The sequence below is a fragment of the Neomonachus schauinslandi genome, chromosome 6 (genome assembly GCF_002201575.2).
Source record: "Neomonachus schauinslandi chromosome 6, ASM220157v2, whole genome shotgun sequence".
Lineage (NCBI taxonomy): Eukaryota > Metazoa > Chordata > Mammalia > Carnivora > Phocidae > Neomonachus > Neomonachus schauinslandi.
Genome location: NC_058408.1, coordinates 127,401,759 through 127,423,716, shown reverse-complemented (window position 1 = coordinate 127,423,716; position 21,958 = coordinate 127,401,759). Strand labels below are relative to the sequence as shown.

Sequence of the window (21,958 nt, the reverse complement as noted above, 5' to 3'; positions counted from 1 at the left end):
CAAGAAAGATGACTAACCCTAGTATCACAGACATTCACAATATATTGTGGAATAGAAAATAAGCAATGTTGTGAAGCCAGCTAAGCAAACAAGCTAGGTTTTAAATCCTTCAGTAAGAGACGGTTTCTTAAAGCGGAAGGCAGAACTCTACAGAAAGGTTTGATAGTCAATGAGATAATTAAAAGATTTATTCTGTGCACAAAGAAAATATATTTTCCTGTTGTAAAGAAAATGCTAAACGCTAGAAGAAAACAGATTTAAACTTGGCATTTCTAGTCTTGTCTGGCTATGAGTATTTTTTAAAAATGTTAGCTGAATGCTGCCTGAACAGCATTTTGGGGGACTGGAGAAGGGGGGTATAAATAATATAAACTGATGCTTTTTAAAAAAGAAATTTAGTCCGCATACTCTTCCCCCTTCTCCCCCTTTAGTATTGAAGGAAACATGGCTTCCTCCTGTTTTCTTTCTACACTAACACTCCTAGGTAACGTGAAGGCAAGAGTATGCCCTTCTTGCTGCTCCCCTTTTAATGGCCACTTTTCTTTTTCTAAGAAACATGTGCCATGCTTTTCTCCTTAAAATTCCTGCACTAAAAGACTGCACCATACTGCACTCCACAAAACGTGCTGATGGCGCCAATTACAAGCCCCCAGCCGAACGCTCCAGCCCCCACCATTCGGGCAGATTTATGCGGACTCTTGCCGACGTTATTACAAGTCAGAGTTTATTGGGAAATTGTTACATTATGCGGAGTGTCTAACAAATTGCTTATGCTGCTATAATTGGATTACAACAGCCGCTTGCTCCCACCGGTAAGATTAGGCAAGTAGGACTCCTGCCGATCTCTGAGCGTTAGCAGTAATTTTATTTGCCTTGCCTCTCTCTTTCCTAACAACATGCCTCTCTCCCTGCCAGCTGTCTGCTGAAAAGGCACAGGCTTGTTCCTTGGCCCTAACAATGCAATTACAGCCCCGCAGATCGCACTGTTTGTGCATTAAGTACAGAGCCAAAACGAGGCGAATTGATCGTTTGACTTTTGGAGAAGCCATGTGATCTCTCGATGCGGGTGATCCGACATGCATCAGCAGGCAATACTGCAGTCAATTCTTGATGAAGAACTTTCTTCCTTCACCCCTCTCTCTCCCAACCTTTCCTTTTTCACTGAGGAAAACACTGACTGGGCTCATCTCCTGCTAATCTGGACCAATCCACAAAGACAAACTTAATCTTATTAGCTCCCTGGCTAGAGAGAAATGTGAATAGGTCCTAGCGTCTTGAAGTGCCTCAGTCAGATGTATCAGTGGTTCCCAGCAGTTGAACCACTGCTGCTATCTTAAAAAAAAAGGTTCATAAAGAGTTCACTGAGGAAAAAAAGTTTACAGAAACATTGCAGTTCAAAAGAACACAGAAAGTTTCAGGTTCTGGCAAATAAAACTGCCTTGGAAAGGCTTTGTTTGAAGCTCTGTCTATATTCAAGGGCCCATCAAGAATCAGCATGGAAACCCGTGTCTGCCTTTCTCTGAAGGTCTGCTCTGCCGGAAGATGCTGGCGGCCAACATGTAGAATCAACGCAGCTGGCTTCAGGCTTAACACAGCCAGTCTGATCCCCACTTGTGGCAAAGTTTTACACATATTTTGTTGACAGCTTTCTGCTTCTTGTTTCTTTCTCCAGTATGTTTAGCAATGAGTGCAGGTAGTAAGGAGACTGTGTAAGCAGTTCTCTCACTCAAGGGCATAATTCATGAAGATGCTCACTGGGGTCTGGACTTCTCTTTTTTTCTTTTGCAATTAACTCTCTTGAAATGGTTGAAAATGATCTTAAATTTTACCAAATTAATTCAGACCAGGATTCCTGTTCACACTTTCCTCTCCAACGGCATATGCTACTTAGGGTTCCTGAAGATGATTATACAACAAATGTGCAGTCGATCTGCTGATCCACTTTGGTGTCCCAGTCTGTATTCCTAAATATCATGCACATCTAGAAGGTTTTATGTTCCTGCATCCTTAACCTGACAAACACATAAACTCTTGTTTATAACAATGGTCCCTGAGTATTACCTCAAAGTGAGCTGGGAAAAGTCACTTTACTAGTATTTCTCAGAACCTCTCTATAACTCCCATTAACACTCATTAAAATCATATGACCCATTTGAAAATGAAAGAAAAAAAATAGTACTATCTGAACTTTATTCCTGCCTTTTTGAAATAGCAATATGGTAATGTGTAACATGTTATATTCCAGAGTTTTTCCAACCTCGCTGGCCTCGACGATATGGTTAAATCTTAACATATTCTCCACAAAGCTAATGTTTAGACCCGAAAGAGAGGCCTGTGCAAAGAATGGCCCATTTGACATGCTACTTGTGGAACAGTGTATTAAAGAAGCCTGTTAACATGTAGTTTAAAACTCAAAAGAAACTCTGAACAGCTGAAATGCCTTATAAATAGCGCAGACCCAGAGGAAGTGCAAACGTCTGCATTGTGAATTGTAGATCTTAATTACCGACAATGGCTGGTACAGCAAGTAGCACGAAAAAAAAGTGAAACAGTTGCACTGTTCATGGTTGGCAATAATTCTTCAGGAAAATATTTACTATCAATCAGTTATGAGAAAAGGGACTCTGTGCTCGTAAAACAGCACGTTGCTTCTCATACCAGGACCATTTTGCTTCAGCATAATCTGAATTTAAACAGCTTGTTTCCTGCGGATATAATTTTGGAAATAAATAAAACAAGTCTTCTATCAAAATCTGGAGTGAGTGGAAAGGAACATCACATTTTTCTGTCTCAGTCAGTTGCAAACAGATTATTAGTCTCAAGTAAAAAACAATCATAACAAACAACCACAATACAGAACATCTACAAAGGACTACTGAAGAGGTTTATTTTCCAAACATAAAGAGGCAGAACTTCTCCCACCTGGGCAGGAATCTAGGTGGATGTGTTCAAACAACTTAATTTTAATTCTGTGCATGCATGTGTAAAAAGTAAATTAGGAAAAACCTGAAACCAAAATTTTCGGTAATATTTAAATAAAGTCAGCAAATAGATAACATAAAAAAATTAATGCTCTTCATTTTTCTAGTTAGTTTTCTTCACCAATTAAAAAAGATCATGAAGGTTGACAATTAGGTGCAATGTGATTATTGATTTTAAAGACTAAGTTGGCAGTCAATAATGACTGTCCATTTAAAGCTACAATAAATACAGAGCTCATCATGTTCCAAACAAATCTCATGAACTACAGGGCTATAATTAGTAAGAAGGAAGGCTTTGGACAAAAATAAAAGACATTTCAATGCCTCCAAATATTAGTTGGACTAAGTTACACTGATAAAACGACCCATCCTTCATTTTTATTTTTAAATCCTTTCTTAGGTCTCGTTCTTCAAGTTAGAGATTCAGAAGATTATTATTAACCTAGAGTGGCTGTAGTTTGTTTTACCACTTTGTTTTCTTATATTCTTTTTTTTTTTTAAGATTTTATTTATTTATTTGAGAGAGAGAGAATGAGAGAGAGCGAGTACATGAGAGGGGGGAGGGTCAGAGGGAGAAGCAGACCCCCTGCCGAGCAGGGAGCCCGATGCGGGACTCGATCCCGGGACTCCAGGATCATGACCTGAGCCGAAGGCAGTCGCTTAACCAACTGAGCCACCCAGGCGCCCGTTTTCTTATATTCTAAAGAGTACAAATGGGCCCCTCTTCATAGACCTATTATAAAACATTTATGGAAGGTATTTCTGGCAAAGAAGAGTCACATACTACATACTACAAGGTCTGAACGTAACAACTTTGCTGTTTTTCAGGGAATGACTGGTATTAATGTCTTCTCTAAACCTCATAATAAACAATATTCAATAATTATAATGACTATCTCCACCAAATCAAAGTCACTCTGAATTAGCTCCTTTGAACTAGGGGACAAAAATGTTGTTATCACTATATTATAGTTGCTCTCACATGGAGATGGTTGGATATTCAAGGCCACTTTGGAGCACAATCTGAATCAACAACACTTGTATCAAGTGAAAAGCTACTGCAGCCATATCAAGTGTAGCAGATGAAACTATTCAGTTAAGGGCTAAAGGTGAAGAGCAGGAAACAGGGACAAGCTTGCAGACCTACAAAAATAATGGCAAGTCATTACCTTTCAAAGGTCAAGCAATAAATGAGGCAAGGAGAAACAGCACAGAATCATGAGATACATATAACACATGTAAATAGAAAAGGGAAAACTTGTTCTCTATTCTCATGTTATTGATACCTCACTGGAGGCTGTTAAAAGAAAGAAATTTTTTTTAAGATTTTTTTTTTTTTTATTTATTTATCTGAGAGAGAGAATGGGAGACAGAGAGCATGAGAGGGGAAGGGTGAGAGGGAGAAGCAGACTCCCTGCCGATCAGGGAGCCCGATGCGGGACTCGATCCCGGGACTCCAGGATCATGACCTGAGCTGAAGGCAGTCGCTTAACCAACTGAGCCACCCAGGCGCCCAAAAGAAAGAAATTTTTTTAGCTACATGTTTTTATTTGCCATTGACCAATGGCAAATACACTACAGCTCAAATCTGAAGCAATGAACCAGAAGCCAGGATGTGGGCCAATAAAAGGAACCAGAAAGTTAGGTGGGTTCCAATAGGAAAGGATAGAAATCATTATTAAATTAGGGTATTGAAGGAGATGATGAAAGGATATAGGTGTCAGAATAATGTTAAAATAAGCAAGAATGGGATGAGAGGGTCACCATCTGGGAGCAAAAGAAACAGACAGATGAGCAGCAATGAACAAACTTATTTCCTCACCCAAGAGCACAGAAGAAATTATGCCATTGTGCCAGATGCCAGAAGATTTCTAACCATGCACCACTGAAGTAGAGGGTGGGAGAAAAACAAAACAAAACACATCATACAGACACACACCAACATGACTATAGCTTAGAGATCCTGGCTTACAAAGTATGGAGAAAACAAAAGGAACAGATGCTCACTTGGCCAGCTCTCAATGAAACTCATTAAAATTGTCACCCTGTCCTTGGATCGGTGCTCATGCTAAGATTTTACCTTGTTTAGCCAGAAGTCACCCACTTGTGATGAAACTGAGCAACGTGGCGAAAAAGGAGAAAGATTATTTTTAAAGGCCGAAATAACTGATTCCCCCATTTCAATGTACAAATGCTGGATACAAAATTGGGTCAATTAGCACTTGCTGGTTGTGACTTAATGACTGAAAAAATAAATATATGTAATTTATTATTTTCATATTTTACAGCAAACTACCAAGACACTAAGAGACACTTAACTAACTCTATCTTTTTAAATTATAATTTTAAATAAATTGACATTCCTTATATGGTTCATTTTTTTTTTTTTTTGGTTTTATTTATTTATTTATTTGACAGAGAGAGAGAGAGAGAGAGACAGCAAGAGAGGGAACACAAGCACGGGGAGTGGGAGAGGGAGAAGCAGGCTTCCTGCTGAGCAGGGAGCCTGATGCGGGGCTCGATCCCAGGACCCTGGGACCATGACCTGAGCTGAAGGTAGACGCTTAACAACTGAGCCACCCAGGCGCCCCTATATGGTTCATTTCTAATGGTTATAGTTTGTATGATACTTTCAGTTGATTAAGCAGATTCAGTGACTACTGCATGTTTTAAGAAATAAAATAAAAATAATAAAAAATGTTGCCGTCCTTTGATTTTTGTAGCAAAGGATGGAGACTACCTGATGACCAGCTCCGACTCTAATAATAACAGTAAGTAACTGAGAGCCCTAGTGTATAATAAAATAGACTAAACTAAAGTAGTTAAAGTTGGGAATGTTCTAACAGTGACAAAACCCTGAACAGTTATTAAGGCAGTAATTTTGCATATATGCAAGGTAAAAGTCTAGAGATAGAGCCCCTACTGGAATTTTACTTACTCCTGGAATAATCAAAGTTGCTGTTATCTAAATTTAGGTCAAAGTTCCTATGTAATCAGAGATACTTGGAAGATTAGAGCCATAGTTAATACAATTATTAGACCATAAGGTCTCTAATATGTGGTTACTTTTGTATCTATAGATATGCACATGTTTTATACATGAGAAAAGGTAGCTCATATGCATGATAAAACACACCTGTCCACTCAGATCAAAATCACCAAAAGCAATATTTCTATCATTGACCACTTAATAAATAATAATAGCGATAAAATAATTGGATTTTCTATAGCATACTTCACAATCCTTGCAATGGTTACTCTATATTAATCGCATTTAAAACCCATGAACCAGCTTATAAAAATAATTGTATATTTTCTTTCACGAATCTTACTTATTTGTAATAATCTAGTGTTTTAGGGTCAAGTAACTAGTGTCAAATAACAAATGCGAATTAGACCGAAGTGTGACCGGAATGCATAACCAAAAAATTCTTTTGCAACTGAAGAGATGGAGACTCCAACTTGCAGTCTGCTTTGAAAATGATGCCTGCTGTATTTCTTTCTAAATATGAAATCCTGTGATAATCTTTAATAGCAATACTGAGTGAAGATGTTTATAGATAAAGCATTGTTACAATGTGGTATAGTAATATTGATGAGTAGTCTTACTTTGGCCACACAATTTTCAGTCTTCATAGCAGTGCTTGCTAGACATACTGTTTCTTGGTTTAAGCAGAGTCTGGCACAGCTGTTATAAGTCTGTAAAGAGAATTTTTTGGAAACAGGTTTAAATATTAAAATGCGGTCACATACAGTTTTCAAATTCTGTCCTATTCTCAAAATCAACACACGAATAGACTTATATATAAATTCCAGATTTATGGGAACTGGAAACAAGGTAGGCAGGTGGAAGAAAAGAAAATGAGAGCCCACAAGAGCCACTGATGAGCTCATGAACAAGAATGTAAGCAGCAGTGGTCTCACTGTATGTATGGAAGGTAGGGGTGCTATTCAAAAATGTGCAAAGGACTTGAACAGACATTTATCCAAAGAAGATATACAAATGGCCAACAAGCACATGACAAGATGCTCAACATCACTAATCATTTCAGAAATGCAAATCAAATCCACAATGAGATACCACTTCATACCCACTAGGATGATTACTGTTAAAAAACAGAAAACAGGGGTGCCTGGGTGGCTCAGTCGTTAAGCGTCTGCCTTCTCTCTCTGTCAAATAAATAAATAAAATCTTTAAAAAATAAAAAATAAAAACCAGAAAACAGCAAGTGTTGGCAAGGATGTGGAGAAACTGGAACCACTGTGCACTGCTGGTGGGAATGTATATATATACACAGCTGTGGAAAACAGAACGGTGGTGGTTCCTCAACAAATTAAAATTGGAATTACCATATGATCCAACAATGCCACTTCTGGGTATATACCCAAAAGAAATGAAAGCAGAATCTTGAAAAGGTTTATGTATATCCATGTTCCTAGCAGCATTATTCACAATTGCCAAAACATGGAAGCAACCCAAGTATCCATGACAGATGAAGGGACACACAAAATGTGGCATATACATCAAATGGAATACTATTCAGCCTTAAAAAGAAAGGAAATTCTGACTTATACTATGATATGGATGAACCTTGAGGACATTATGGTAGGTGAAATAAGCCAGTCACAAAAAGATAAATACTGATAAAAAGATAAATAAATGATTCCACTTGTATGAAATACTTAGAGGAGGCAAAATCAAGAGAGACAGAAAGTGGAACGATGGTTGCCAGAGCTGGAAGAAGAAATAGGATGTTATTGTTTAATGGGTATAGGGCTTCAGTTTAATAAAATGAAAAGAGTTCTGGGGATGGATGGTGATGACAGTTATATAACAATGTGAATGTATTTAATCCCCTGAACTGTATATTTAAAAATGGTTAAGACGGTAAATGTTATGTTACATGTATTTTACCACAATTAAAAAATTGGTTATACTTTATGGTAAGCAAACATTATTAATAATTGGCCAATATAGTAAAACAATGTTTTTTTTTTAATTTTATTTTATTATGTTATATTAATCACCATACATTACATCATTAGTTTTTGATGTAGTGTTCCATATTCATTGTTTGGGTATAACACCCCGTGCTCCATTCAATACGTGCCCTCTTTAATACCCATCACCAGGCTAACCCATCCACCCACCCCCCTCCCCTCTGTTTTTAAGTTTTCACTGACGGTATAAATCATGATTCTCAAAGTTTAGCATGCATCAGAATCATTAGGAGGGCTTGTTAAAAACAGATTGTTGGAGCACCTGGGTGACTCAGTCAGTTGGGCAACCGACTCTTGATTTTGGCTGGGGTCATGATCTCGGCGTCATGGGATGGAGCCCCACATCAGGCCCTGTGCTTGGCATGAAGTCTGCTTGGGATTCTCTCTCCCTCTGCCCCTCCCCCCATTCTCTCACTCTCTCTAAAATAAAATAAATAAATAAATAAATAAAATCTGGGGGGAAAAGAAAACCAAACCCAAACGCACAAATTGTTAGGTCCCACCCCCAGGCTTCTGAGAATTTGCTTTTATAACAAGTTCCTAGTTGATATTAATGCTGTTGGTTTAGGAACCCTCTTTGAGAACTACTATGTTGGAGAACTATATGTTTTGGAATTAAAGAGAAAAATCTTAAGACATAGGCAATCTCTTATAACCAACAATAGGAAAGAATCCATTTTTTAAAATTCTAGATTACAGAGTAGTTGCAAAATGAGTTTCTGTATACCCTTCCCCCCAGCTTCCCCTTATGTTAATGACTTACATAACCACAGAACACTTACCAAAACTAAGTAATTAAGTTGGTACAATATAAAGAATTTCTTTTGAGTTTCACCAATTTTCCCACTACTATCCTTTTTCTGTTCAGGATCTAACCCAAGATGCTACACTGAATTTAGTTATCATGTCTCTTTAGTTGCCTCTAATCTGTGACAATTTCTCAGTCTTGTCTTTTAGGACCATGACACTTCTGAAGTGTACTGATTAGTCTATATAATTTCTCTCAATTTGGCCTTGTCTCATGTTTTCTCATGATCAGATGGAGGTTATACATTATTGGGAAGAATACCACAAAGGTGATGTACTCTTCTCAATGCATCAAGTCAGGAGGCATGTTGTTAAGTATTTCTAGTAATGGTAAACTTTATCATATGCCTATGATCATACCTGCCAAGATTCTCCATTATGAGCTTGTTATTTTTCCTTTAGGGATTACAAAATATATTGGGAGAAATATTCTGAGATGATGAAAATACTTCGTTTCTATTTCAACTTTTGCCTGCTAATTTTAGCATCCATTGGTGGATCTTGCCTATGGTAATTTTTACTGTGGTGTTCTGATGGTGATTTTTAAATTTCCCTTTTTCCTTCCACATTTATTTTATTTTTTAAAAGATTTTATTTATTTATTTATTTATTAGAGAGAGAGAGAGAGAAACAGCATGAGAGGGGAGAGGGTCAGAGGGAGAAGCAGGCTCCCCGCTGAGCCGGGAGCCCAATGTGGGACTCGATCCCAGGACTCCGGGATCATGACCTGAGCCAAAGGCAGTCACTTAACCAACTGAGCCACCCAGGCACTCTCCTTCCACATTTATTAAATGGAATTTTTTTCTGTGACAAAAAGCTATGATTTCTCCTATTTACTTATGTCAGCAGTGAAGTCATAGATGTTTTAAACTATTCATTTTTGGTCAATTATCATTCTTTGGAAAGATGTAGGTAAAAAAATTTAGGAAAATGGAGAAAAAGTATTATAAAATTGGTTTTCCATTCAAATTAAACTTTAAAAAATTTATATCCACTTAACTGTTTTATTCTTATATAATTTAAGTTGAAATTATTTCAAAACCTATTTTAAAGATTTTATTTATTTATTTGTCAGAGAGAGAGAGCATGCACAAGCAGGGAGAGGGGCAGGCAGAGGGAGAAGCAGACTCCCTGCTGAGCAGGGAGCCCGATGCGGGACTTGATCCCAGAACTCTGGGATCATGACCTGAGCCAAAGGCAGATGCTTAACCGACTGAGCCACCCAGGTATCCCCAAACATACTTTAAAGGAATAAATTGGATCATCTGACCTTTGTGTATAGCAGCTACTGGTGCATGTATCTTCTGGGGTCAGGTTCAGTACTTCGTTTGCAACTACTAATACCACAAAACATTTATTATTCATGTATAGACAACATAAAAGTTTTTTTTTTTTTTTAAGATTTTATTTATTTATTTGCGAGAGAGAATGAGAGACAGAGAGAGCGAGAGGGAGGAGGGTCAGAGGGAGAAGCAGACTCCCGGCTGAGCAGGGAGCCCGATGCAGGACTCGATCCTGGGACTCCAGGATCATGACCTGAGCCAAAGGCAGTCGCTTAACCGACTGGGCCACCCAGGCGCCCAACATAAAAGTTTTTAAGTAAGGGGCACCTGGGTGGCTCAGTCGTTAAGCGTCTGCCTTCGGCTCAGGTCATGATCCCAGAGTCCTGGGATCGAGCCCCACATCAGGCTCCCTGCTCAGCAGGAAGCCTGCTTCTCCCTCTCCCACTCCCCCTGCTTGTGTTCCCTCTCTCGCTGTGTCTCTCTCTGTCAAATAAATAAAATCTTTAAATCTTTTTTTTTTTTAAGATTTTATTTATTTGAGAGAGAGAATGAGACAGAGAGAGAGAGCATGAGATGGGGGAGGATGAGGGAGAAGCAGACTCCCCGCTGAGCAGGGAGCCCGATGCGGGACTCGATCCCGGGACTCCAGGATCATGACCTGAGCCGAAGGCAGTCGCTTAACCAACTGAGCCACCCAGGCGCCCTAAATAAAATCTTAAAAAAAAAAAAAAAAGTTTTTAAGTAAAACTTCCTATCATTTAAAAGACATTTACGAATTGATTCATATATACTGAATAACATAAAAAATGTAAGCCAAAGAGTTCAAGTTCCAATAATGCCAGAGATGCTTACATGGGATTAACCCTCATAAGATAACAATTATAAACCATGGGGAAAAAAATTTAGTAATAACTACTTAAAGGCACTGGAGAATGACCTAAACTAGTAAACTGGGGGAGAAGAGTAGACTGACCTTCAAGGGGAGAAACACACAGGGTAACATCCATGTTTATGTGCTTTCTCCCCTGAGGGTACTCACCAATCTACCTGATGCAGGGTGACTTAAAATTCAATTAGAAAGCCAGTTTATTGGCTTGATATGCCAAAGGATGGAGTTCAGGGCTGCCATAGTGGCTGGAGATTAAAAAATCATAGAAAACAGACCCATAGGGGAGACTCAATTCTCCTCTAATCCATGGCTAATCCCCAAACTACACATATGAATGGGAGACTATAAGGATTCCAATGGAAAATAACAGAAGACTGGAAGACTGGAGCAGGGATTGCAGCTGTTGCCCATGAGGGGAGAAAGAATTTAGAATCTGATTCCTACTAAATTAGAGGAACTTAACAGGCATTTCAAACTTTTACTGAAAACTTGAAATGACCCTGCATTGAGAGTAAACAGTAAGTCTTAGGAGTAAAGGCTCTACCTTAGGACCAGGGGAAAAATCAAAACATATGTGCCCTACCAAATATAAACCAACACTCTGTGAAGTTACAGTGATCAGTCAGTAAGTTAATCAGTAAAAGATAAAAGAATCCAGAGTCTCTGCAATGAGTTATTTATAATGTCCACTATATAATAAAAAACTGCTAGATATAAGAAGCAGATAAATGGAACCCACAGTCAAGAGAAAAAAGAACCAGTAGAAAATGGCCCTGAGATTATCTAGTATGGGAAGCAGTATATAAAGTCTTTATAGAAGCTATAATAAATATATTCAACATCGGGGCGCCTGGGTGGCTCAGTTGGTTAAGCGACTGCCTTCGGCTCAGGTCATGATCCTGGAGTCCCGGGATCGAGTCCCGCATCGGGCTCTCTGCTCGGCAGGGAGTCTGCTTCTCCCTCTGACCCTCCTCCCTCTCATGCTCTCTGTCTCTCATTCTCTCGCTCTCAAATAAATAAATAAAATCTTAAAAAAATATATATATATATATATATTCAACATCTTAAATGAAAGATACAATCATAATGGATAAACAGATGGAAATTTTCACCAGAAAAATGAAAACCTAAAATGAACCAGATAGAAATTCTACAACTGGAAAGTATATTATCTGAAATTTAAAATTTACTGGATGGGCTTAAAAGCAGATTGGAGATGGCAGAAGAAAGGTCAATGAAATAAAGATGGATCAACTAAAATTACCTAAACTGAAGGATAGAGAGAGTAAAAGAAAAAAAATGAACAGAGGCTCAGTTATCTGGGGTAAGTGTTAATGATCTAACATATGTGTAAACTGGAGACCCAGAAGAGAAGTGAGAATGCAGCACAAAAAAAGTTATAAGAATAGTGATCAAATAGTTCTCAAATTTGGTGAAAACTGCTGGCTTACTGATCTGAAATCAGCAAACTCTACGGAGATTAAATACAAAGATAACAAGAACTAGGCACAAACAGTCAAAACTGCTGAAAACCAGTAACAAAGACAAAAACCTTGAAAGAGCCTAAGAAAAAAGAGATGCTCCATACATGAGAGCCAACAATATAAATAAAAGCAGACGTAAAGTTTCACCATAAACAACGAAGGCTAGAACACAAGAAACAACATGTTTAAAGTGCTAAAAGAAAAAAAAAATCTCAAACCAGGTTTCTTACTATAAGAAAAGAGAATTATAAATACGAAAAGGGAGCGATCTAGAACAAACTCTGTGGTACTGAATTAGAATTAGAGGTACCAATATAAATTCATGGTTTTCAAAATATATCCATATAGATGTAAAATATAAGTTAATGTTTAAATCTTGGCTTCTAAATACCATTTTACACTGAAAGGAACCATAGCTCTCTGGAGAAATGGCTGATTCCAGGATTGGATAGGGAAAATATAAGATGAACCTGGAGACACACAGGGAATGACAGAGATATGTCAAAGGGGTACAGATGCCAACCTAAAGGGGCTCTCGTTAGCCCAATATAGAATAATCTGAGTATTAAAATAAAAAATATGAACAGATTACAACCTGTTGAGTAAAAGAGGGCACATTTCCTGGGTGGCTCAGTTGTTAAGCAGCTGCCTTCGGCTCAGGTCATGATCCCAGGGTCCTGGGATCGAGCCCTACATCAGGCTCCCTGCTCAACGGAGAGCCTGCTTCTCCCTCTCCCACTCCCCCTGCTTGTGTTCCCTCTCTCGCTGTCTCTCTCTTTCTCTGTCAAATAAATAAATAAAATCTTTAAAAAATAATAACAAAATAAAATAAAATAGGGTACATTTCTTGAAAGACCCAAATTACCGAAGCTGACACAATAAGAGAAAACCTGAATAGCTCTGTATCTATTAAAGAAACAAATTGTAAGTGAAAATTATTCCACATAAATTAAAAAACAAAATCTTCCCCAAAAAGAAAACCTCTAGCCCAGATGGTTTCACTGGTGAATTCCATTAAATATTAGGGAAGAAATAACACCAGGACCATACACAAACACTTTCAGAAAATAGAGGCGATGGGAAAACTTCTCATCTCATTTTATGAAGGCAGCATAACTCTGACACCAAAACCTGACAAAGACATTAGAAAGAAAACTACAGGGGTGCCTGGGTGGCTCAGCTGGCTAAGTGTTCAACTCCTGATCTCAGATCAGGTCTTGATCTCAGGGATGTGAGTTCAAACCCCACACTGGGCTCCATGCTGTGTGTGGAGCCTACAGGAAGGAAGGAAGGAAGGAAGGAAGGAAGGAAGGAAGGAAGGAAGGAAGGAAGGAAGGAAGGAAGGAAGGGAGGAAGGAAGGAAGGGAGGGAGGAAAGGGGAGGGGGGGAGGGAAGGTGAAGGGAGGGGCAGGAAGAGGAGAGTGAGGAAGGAAAGAAGGAAGAAAACTACAAACCAGTATCTCCCATGAACACAATGACAATAACAACAATAAAACAAAATCTCCGCAAGCTAGAAATAAAAGGGAACTTTCTTAATCCCATTAATGACATCTAAAAGAATTTCAACTAACATCATACTTAGTGGTGAAAGACAGTCCCTCTGAGACTGGGAACAAGGCAAAGAGGTTCTCTTACCACATCTATTCAACATTATATTGGAGGCCATTGCCATTGAAATAAAGCAAAAAAAGGAAACAAAAGGCAAATAACTTGGAAAATAAGAAATAAAATTGTCTTTATTCATAAATGACAGGAAACAAGGTCAAGAGTCAAAAATCAAATGAAAACATTTACAACAGCATTGAAAAATATTAAATAGGAATAAATCTGTGTAAGAAATGTACACTGGGGGCGCCTGGGTGGCTCAGTCGGTTAAGCGACTGCCTTCGGCTCAGGTCATGATCCTGGAAGTCCCGGGATCGAGTCCCGCATCGGGCTCCCTGCTCAGCGGGGAGCCTGCTTCTCCCTCTGGCCCTCCCCCCTCTCATGAGCTCTCTCTCTCTCTCATTCTATCTCAAATAAATAAATAAAATCTTTAAAAAAAAAAAAAGAAATGTACACTGAAAACTAAGAAATATTGCTTAGAAAAATTTAAAAAGACAAAATTAAATGGAGATATATACCATGTTTATAAACTGGAAGACTTAATATTATTGTGAGGTTAATTCTACTCAAATGAATACACACATGCATGTGAATATGTGTGTGTATCCCAAATATATACAAATATATATATATAAAATACATATAAAACCCCCAGACTTCTTAAAAGAAATTGCTAATGATTCTAAAATTTATATAGAAATGCAAAGTATCTATGATAGCCAAAACAATATTAAAATTAAGAATATTAAAGACTCACATTACTTGATTTCAAGACTTACTAAAGCTACAATGATCAAGACAGTGTAGTATTTGGTGCATTATTTACACATAACAGAAGAGAATACACTACTGATACACACTTCTAAAAAGAAAGAAGACTTGAGCTTGTCTTCCATGTGGGGTTTAAAGAAGGGGTTGGTCAATGCCTCAGATGCTGTTACCCTTTGCTCTGCATCCAGCAGCAGCCTCTTCTCTAGGAGGTTCAGGAACAGACTACACTTGTACAGCCAACTGATTTTTGACAAAAGCACTCATGTAATTCAATGGGGAAAAGGAAAGTCTTTTCAACAATGGTATCAAAGCAACTGAATAAAAAAGTATGGGGAAAATAATGAACACCACACATAAGAATTAATTTGAGATGGATCACAGACTTAAGGGTAAAAGCTAAAACTTACAAACTCTCTAGAAGAAAACCTAGAGTATCTGTACAATCATGAGGTAAGGACTGATAGACTGGGCTTCATTCAAAAATTAGAACTTCTCATCAAAACACACCGTGAATAAATAGGCAAGCCACAGCTTGTGAGAAAATATTCAGAACACATATCTCACAAAGAGCCTGTATCTAGAACTCAATACAGTTGAGTTCTAGAACTCAATAATAAGACAGACAATGCAATTTTTTTAAATGGCAAAAAACTTAAACAGATACTTCACAAAGGACAATACCTGAATAGCTCATAAGCACATCAAAAAGTATTCAACACGTGTTCACCAAAAAAGCTTTATATAAGAACATCCATAGCAACTACATTTATAAAAATGCAAGTAGTTTAGGTGTCCATCAAAAGAATGGAAAACAAACTACAGTATATTTATTCAACAGAATATACAATAAAAGAGAATACACTACTGATACACACAGCAGTATAGATGGATCGCATAAACATTACACCCAAAGCCAGACCCCAAAATCTATTATTCTATTACATGAAATTCTAGAAAAGGTGAAACTAAGCTATGACAGTAAGTTGATCAATGTTTGATTCGCTGGCAATGGGAAAACTGGCTGGGAAGGAGACCAAGGAAACTTTCTTGGGTAATGAAAATGTTCTACAGCTTGATGAGGATGTGGTTACACAGGCAGACAGACTTACAAATTCATTGACTTATACAATTAATATCTATGCAGTTCATCATATGAAAAATTTACTTCAATAAAAATATAAAGGTATGCAGTTAATATTTTTGGGGAAAAAGAACTAAAGGTTTGTCTAATTAATTAATAAAAATATTATGCTATTTTCTGGGGGAAAAATAGTCATGGCAGGTTAGAAAACTAATTTGTTTCCCTCCAAAATTCCTTTTCCCTCAGAAGTGATTACAAGACACTCAGGGGAATATTAGACAGATTTGGAAACCATTTCTAGACCTATAAGTGTTTCTAGGGTAAGGATATACATAAGCTTTTATTTTCTAGCCATCCCATCTGTAAAATGGGTATATGATCTTGCTTACCCCCCAAGGAAGTCACATAGATTAGTAAATTAAAATTTGTCACAGTCCTAAGATCACTCTGGAATAAAAAGGTTAAAAAATTCAGTATTTTACATCCAATATTTTACTATTGTAAGACTCCTTCCAGGCTAAAATTAAACTAGTGAGTATAATTGCCACTGGCAAGATAGGCTCTGTCCCCATGCAACATTTGAAAAGGTAGCTTACATTGCTGAACCAGAAGCAAAGAGTTTTGTGTTGGAGTACTTCAATACGTTTTTATATTGCATATAAAGCACATAAACATAAACCAGTAAGTAAGATGCCTTGCTGAAAACTACCTTCTTTGTGAAAGCAGGCTGTAATTCTGAACAAGTTTTCAATTTTCACAGTGCTGCTAGGGTAAAACATTTTAAAGAGTTTAATTTTTTACAATGGATTCAATGACATAGGATTATCTAACAAAGTAATGGCTAATCAATAGAAGGTTTAGTTGTCAGGTGAAACATATAACACACTAAAAGGGATTGATTGCCAGACTTCTCCTTATTTACTAGAAGGTATATATTTAAAATGACACAAACTTGTTACCAAGCTGCATTCTTTTAACCTTGCAAAAAGCTGCTTAAGAAATCTGTTCAGCAGCCCTATAGCAAAACAAGATAGAGTATAATGAAAATGGCTAGTGATTGGGGGGCAGGAAGGGGGGGGGGGAAGACAGGGACCTTCAGATATATGGTAACATCAAATCAAGTCCCCAGCAAGAATATGGGATAGAAGGGCGCCTGGGTGGCTCAGATGGTTAAGCGTCTGCCTTCGGCTCAGGTCATGATCCCAGGGTCCTGGAATCGAGTCCCACATCGGGCTCCCAGCTCAGCGGGGAGCCTGCTTCTCCCTCTGACCCTCTCCCCTCTCATGCTGTTTCTCTCTCGCTCGCTCTCTAAAAAATAAATAAATAAAATCTTTAAAAAAAAAGAATACGGGATAGAAAAAGCAAACTACCAGGCGACATCTAGGGAAGCTGGAACTGGGCTTTAAAAATGCCACACTGATCCTACCCAATCTCGTTCAATGGATGCAATGCTGTATCTGATCTCATTCCAAGTTACTCTTAGGGCAGATTTTTAAAAGACTCATACAAAAGGGCACAATAGGCATCCCCCCCCACCCATCTTTTTGTTTTTCTTAAAATGGTAGATCCACATTAAGCACTGAACACAAAATGAACTGGGTCCATATGGACTTCGACCAGCATATAAGCTGGTAAATTATAAAATAAATTTATAATTTATTCACAATATCTCAAGTCTCTATATGAAAATACACTACTTTATGGTCATTGCAACCCAGGAGTTCAATAATATTTTTTCTACTAAGTCAGTGATTACACAATTTATCAAAGAATGATTACACTGAAATAAAAATAAAACAAAACACCAACCCCCTATACAGTCTTCCTTCCTCAAAGTAATTTTAAGAAAGCTGGTTATTAAATTGCTTCTTTTTGAAGAAAGGTTTTTGTAGCTAGACACAAATTGCCAAACCATGTTTTTTAAAAAAAAAGTTATTAGACTCTGAAGGATTCAGCCGAAGTGGGAAGTTAAGTAAACAAATCACTTCATCAGACTTGGAAAGATCACTTTTGTCTTACTTAAGAGACCTACATTAATTACCTTTAAGGTCTTTTACATGGACTATTTAAAATAAGTACAATTTATTTATTTATTTCAAATGAGGTGCTTCTTCCAAAGTATTAAATAATGTCTACAAATGCAAAAGCATTTTTATAAATAGGTAATTAAAACAGATGACTAAAATTAAGTCAAGCTGCAAAACATTACCCAGGATGCACTGTGATTTTTTTTTTTTTTTTTTTTAATAAACATCTCAGGCAATTTTTTTCCATCCAAAGCCCAAAACACTTCGGGGGGTGGGGGGGAGGAGAGGTAGAAAGTTTCATAGGGAAAAAAAACACACATATATAATGAAATAATGCCAAACCCCAAACTAAAGTATTTACAAGATAGTCCCTTAAGCATAGTTTGTCATATTGCAATTACACCTCGCCTACTGCCAAATCAAAATGCTTACTATTGCCACTAGAGGGAGAAATGTCTTAACACAAAGCAACGGCAGATAGGGAATGGGTTTTCTTGAGCAATTATCAGAACAAAGCTCCCCTGGCTGTGTGTACCTTCTAATTACTCAATACAATTAAAATGACTAACCTAAAACAAATAGAAAAAAAAAAAAAAAACTTGCCTAGCTAATATCAGGGACTTCATTAAACCTTTTCCCCTCATCAATCAAATCAGAAAGAAGGGAATGCCATCATATACAAACATTATAGAGCTATTAAAGGAAATAAATTCAGTGAGTTTCTTCTTTTTTTTTTTCTAAAGGAAGAAAAGAAGTGGCTCTCTTGAAAAAAGAAATGTCGTGGTATTTACCCATCCGGATGCTGCCTGAAAACAAATTGTCCTCCAAAGAGCAGAAATACAGTATGTTTTCTCTCAGTTCACTGGCTTATGAATGACTTTTTGTTGTTGTTGTTGTTTTGTTAATACACACTATAATGTCATTTTCTGTGTCAGTGATGTGCTTTTTCCTCCTATTCATCCAACTGTATAAAGGAGCTATGCCAATCAGACCTCCATGCTTATATGGGGCTGTTTAAGTTCTTCACTGCTGTTTTTCATGGATCTACTCTAAGGTAATATTTAGAACAACATAGGAATTTAGGGGCATGGTGGTAGGAAAGGAAAACATCTACTTTTTCCTTCAAAAAGGCTTATGTAGTTCCCTTTATAAGGCCCAGTCATTAACAGAAGATGACAACAGAGTCATTTTTCTTTCAGCTGACAATTGTGACATTTTTCCAGCAGCGTGCAAGGTGTTGAAAACCTGGCAGCTGTTACCTCCTGGGATGAAGATACTTTTTTATCCTCCCTTGACAGTTTAACTCAGTGGGTCAGCACCTTTAAAGACTGCAAAGTATCCTTGAAGAGGATGGAAGCTTGAATTACGGCTCCCTCCCTAATCAATGTAAACCCTCACTGCAGGTGAAGTCTTCATCTATAGAGGTGCACGGGGGAGGAAAATGTAATGCCCTGAGCCAGATGGTTTTTATCTTGTTTTTAAAGAATAAAGGAACAAGCTAACAAGGGAGACAGCTACTTTGTTAGCTTCTTGGCCTCTCTCATGGCTTTGCATCCCCAGGGTTCCAGCTACACAAGAGAAAGAATACAGAAAAACGTAAACACTTAAAGAAATATAACTAGAGGGCTGGCATCATGCTGCTTTCAAAGAGTTGAGAGAGCTCTACTCAATGCTTTATTTATCACTGCCCACGTTCTCAGGATGGTAAGTGGACACATAGACAAAGGGAATGGGGGATGGGGGAAGGATTAGACAGAGGTCACAATTTACTCAATTACAGAGAAAGGCAGGGCTGACAGATCCTATTAGCACCAATGTGAAGGAAAGAAGGAGTTGCATGTTGTAAGGCTACATTTTCAAAAAGTAATGAGTACTTTCCTGTATCCTCCCAGGCCTTTGCCCTTGTTTGCAGATATGAATAAAAGCTCTGAAAACAGTTGCTATGGTTTCCTTGGCTTCACATTTTAGGAACAAAAAGTAGAAAAAATTGTAGCCGCTGTGTACATTCTTTAAACAAAAGTTCACACTTTACTTAATGCGCAGAGGTAAGAAGATTATTCCCAAATTCAGAGACTTAAAAGGATACATTGCTTCTCTTTCCCCACCAACTCTCCTGCCTTCTGATATTGGAAATGAAATGGAAAAACAGGTATACAAGATGGCTTGGTGACACAGGGCGTAGTGTCTCCTGACTTTCTCCTTCAATATTTTCGTTTTCTGCTAACATCTTTGTCAGGTTTTGGAATTATGGTTATGGTGGCCTCATAATATAGTCAGGAAATGTTCTTTCCTTCTCTATTTTCTGAGTTTGTACAAGAGTAAGTTATTTATTCCTTAAATATTTGATAGAATTGACCAGCGAAACCATTTGGGGGCCTTTTGATAATGTGATTTCTTTAATAGACATCAGGCTATTCAAATTTATTTCACCTCGCATTGGTTTCAGTAAGCTGTATTTTTCAAGGAATTTGTCCATTTCATCTAAGTTGCCAAAACTGTGGTTTAAAGTTGTTCATAATATCCTCTCATTATCCTTTAAATGTCTGTAAGAATTGTAGTGATGACCCTTCTTTCAGCTCCTCCAATGATTAAATAACTCAAAGTTACCACATAGTGGTTCTAGTCTATCATCACCTGTGAACTTAAGAACAGTATACGTAAACTATAAAATCAGTTTAAAACAATACTAAACTTGTTAACTGAGTATTTTAAAATCAACAGTGAAAGAGTTCCTGAAATCCCATTAGAAATATCTGCAAAAGAATCTCAAGGGATTGGCCTACATGATGCAAATCCTACTTACATCAACACTAGGTAAAACACTAGGCAGCCCTGACATCTTTTTATCTGTACAACTTGACTAAAGTAGGGGGGTGGGTGGGGAGCAAATGGCACTTCATTATTGTCATGCAACAGAGAAAAGAGGGAGTTTAAACAGCTTATATATTATGGCCTACATTAAAAAAATCAGCAGTGGGGTAATCAAGTTCAGGGCAATCTTGGACAGCTGCCCTGTGACCCGCTTCTATTGACCCCTGCTATTCATCACTCTTCCCTAAGATTGAGAGGGCAAGCTCCTAGGGAGTGACCACCACAATAGACAGACACAAGCCAACAGTAATCTGGTTCGAGCAAAAAACCAGATGGCACTGCAATAAATTTACAAATCTGCATTCATGGGGCTGTTAAAACACCCAGAAGCTAAAAGATTCAGAGGGCCCCAGGAGGATCTCCTACTTCCCTGTTTCTAAAGGCCATTTCTCTTTCCAAGAACACTGAGTTCATGCTCTTCATAAAGAGAATAGAGATAAAGCCCTTTACAAAAGAGAGGAGGGGAAAAAGCCTCATGACCTAATTAATCTCCAGAGCTTGGATCTCAACACTGAATGACAGATATTAGAAAAATCATTTTGGAGCACTAGGAGGAAAGACAAAAACAAAAACAAAATGGTTGTTATATTAAAGTGGAGAGGGTGAAGTGAATCTGCTAAAAAGCAATGAAAAAGCCACAGCATATCTCTTTCAAATACTGCACACAACTGATCTTACAAGTAGAAAATGATTCAATAATGTTTGCATTTATTTTTAAAATGAATCAGATTAGTCCCATGTGTGACCTGCTGGTCCATCTGTATGTGCTGGACTTAATAGGCACGATTCTCTCTCTTGCTTCAGTTTGAAGTATGAGAGAGATAAATTTAGTTTAATTTTCAACAGATCAGCCTATCCATTTTCCAAATGGACCATCTGGATCAGCCTATTAAAATTAATTTATAACTTTGCAGAGTGAAAATTCGTTTGTTAGCTTAAATAAAGTTGCCAAAACTTTTTGTCGTGTCATTGTTTTCTGACAGTTGTTTCTGTATAGTGGGCAGAGTCTTTCCACATCTAAATTTATCTTACTCAATACTGTTCTATTTATTTAGATTTATATATCAGGTGTTTGTCTCCAAATAGTTAAAGTTGTAACTACACAGTATCAATTATTAATCATTCAGGTTTTTTATAAAAGCTTCCTGAATGGATTCA

General features: G+C 37.6%; 1 protein-coding gene across 1 annotated transcript in view; it reads right to left on the bottom strand.

Annotated features, from left to right (window-relative positions):
* BTRC (beta-transducin repeat containing E3 ubiquitin protein ligase) overlaps positions 1–21,958 on the bottom strand; it is a 167,112-nt gene that overhangs the window by 53,176 nt on the left and 91,978 nt on the right. The window contains 1 exon segment of the mRNA XM_021699723.1: positions 6,591–6,680. Coding sequence (XP_021555398.1) covers positions 6,591–6,680 — 90 coding nt within the window.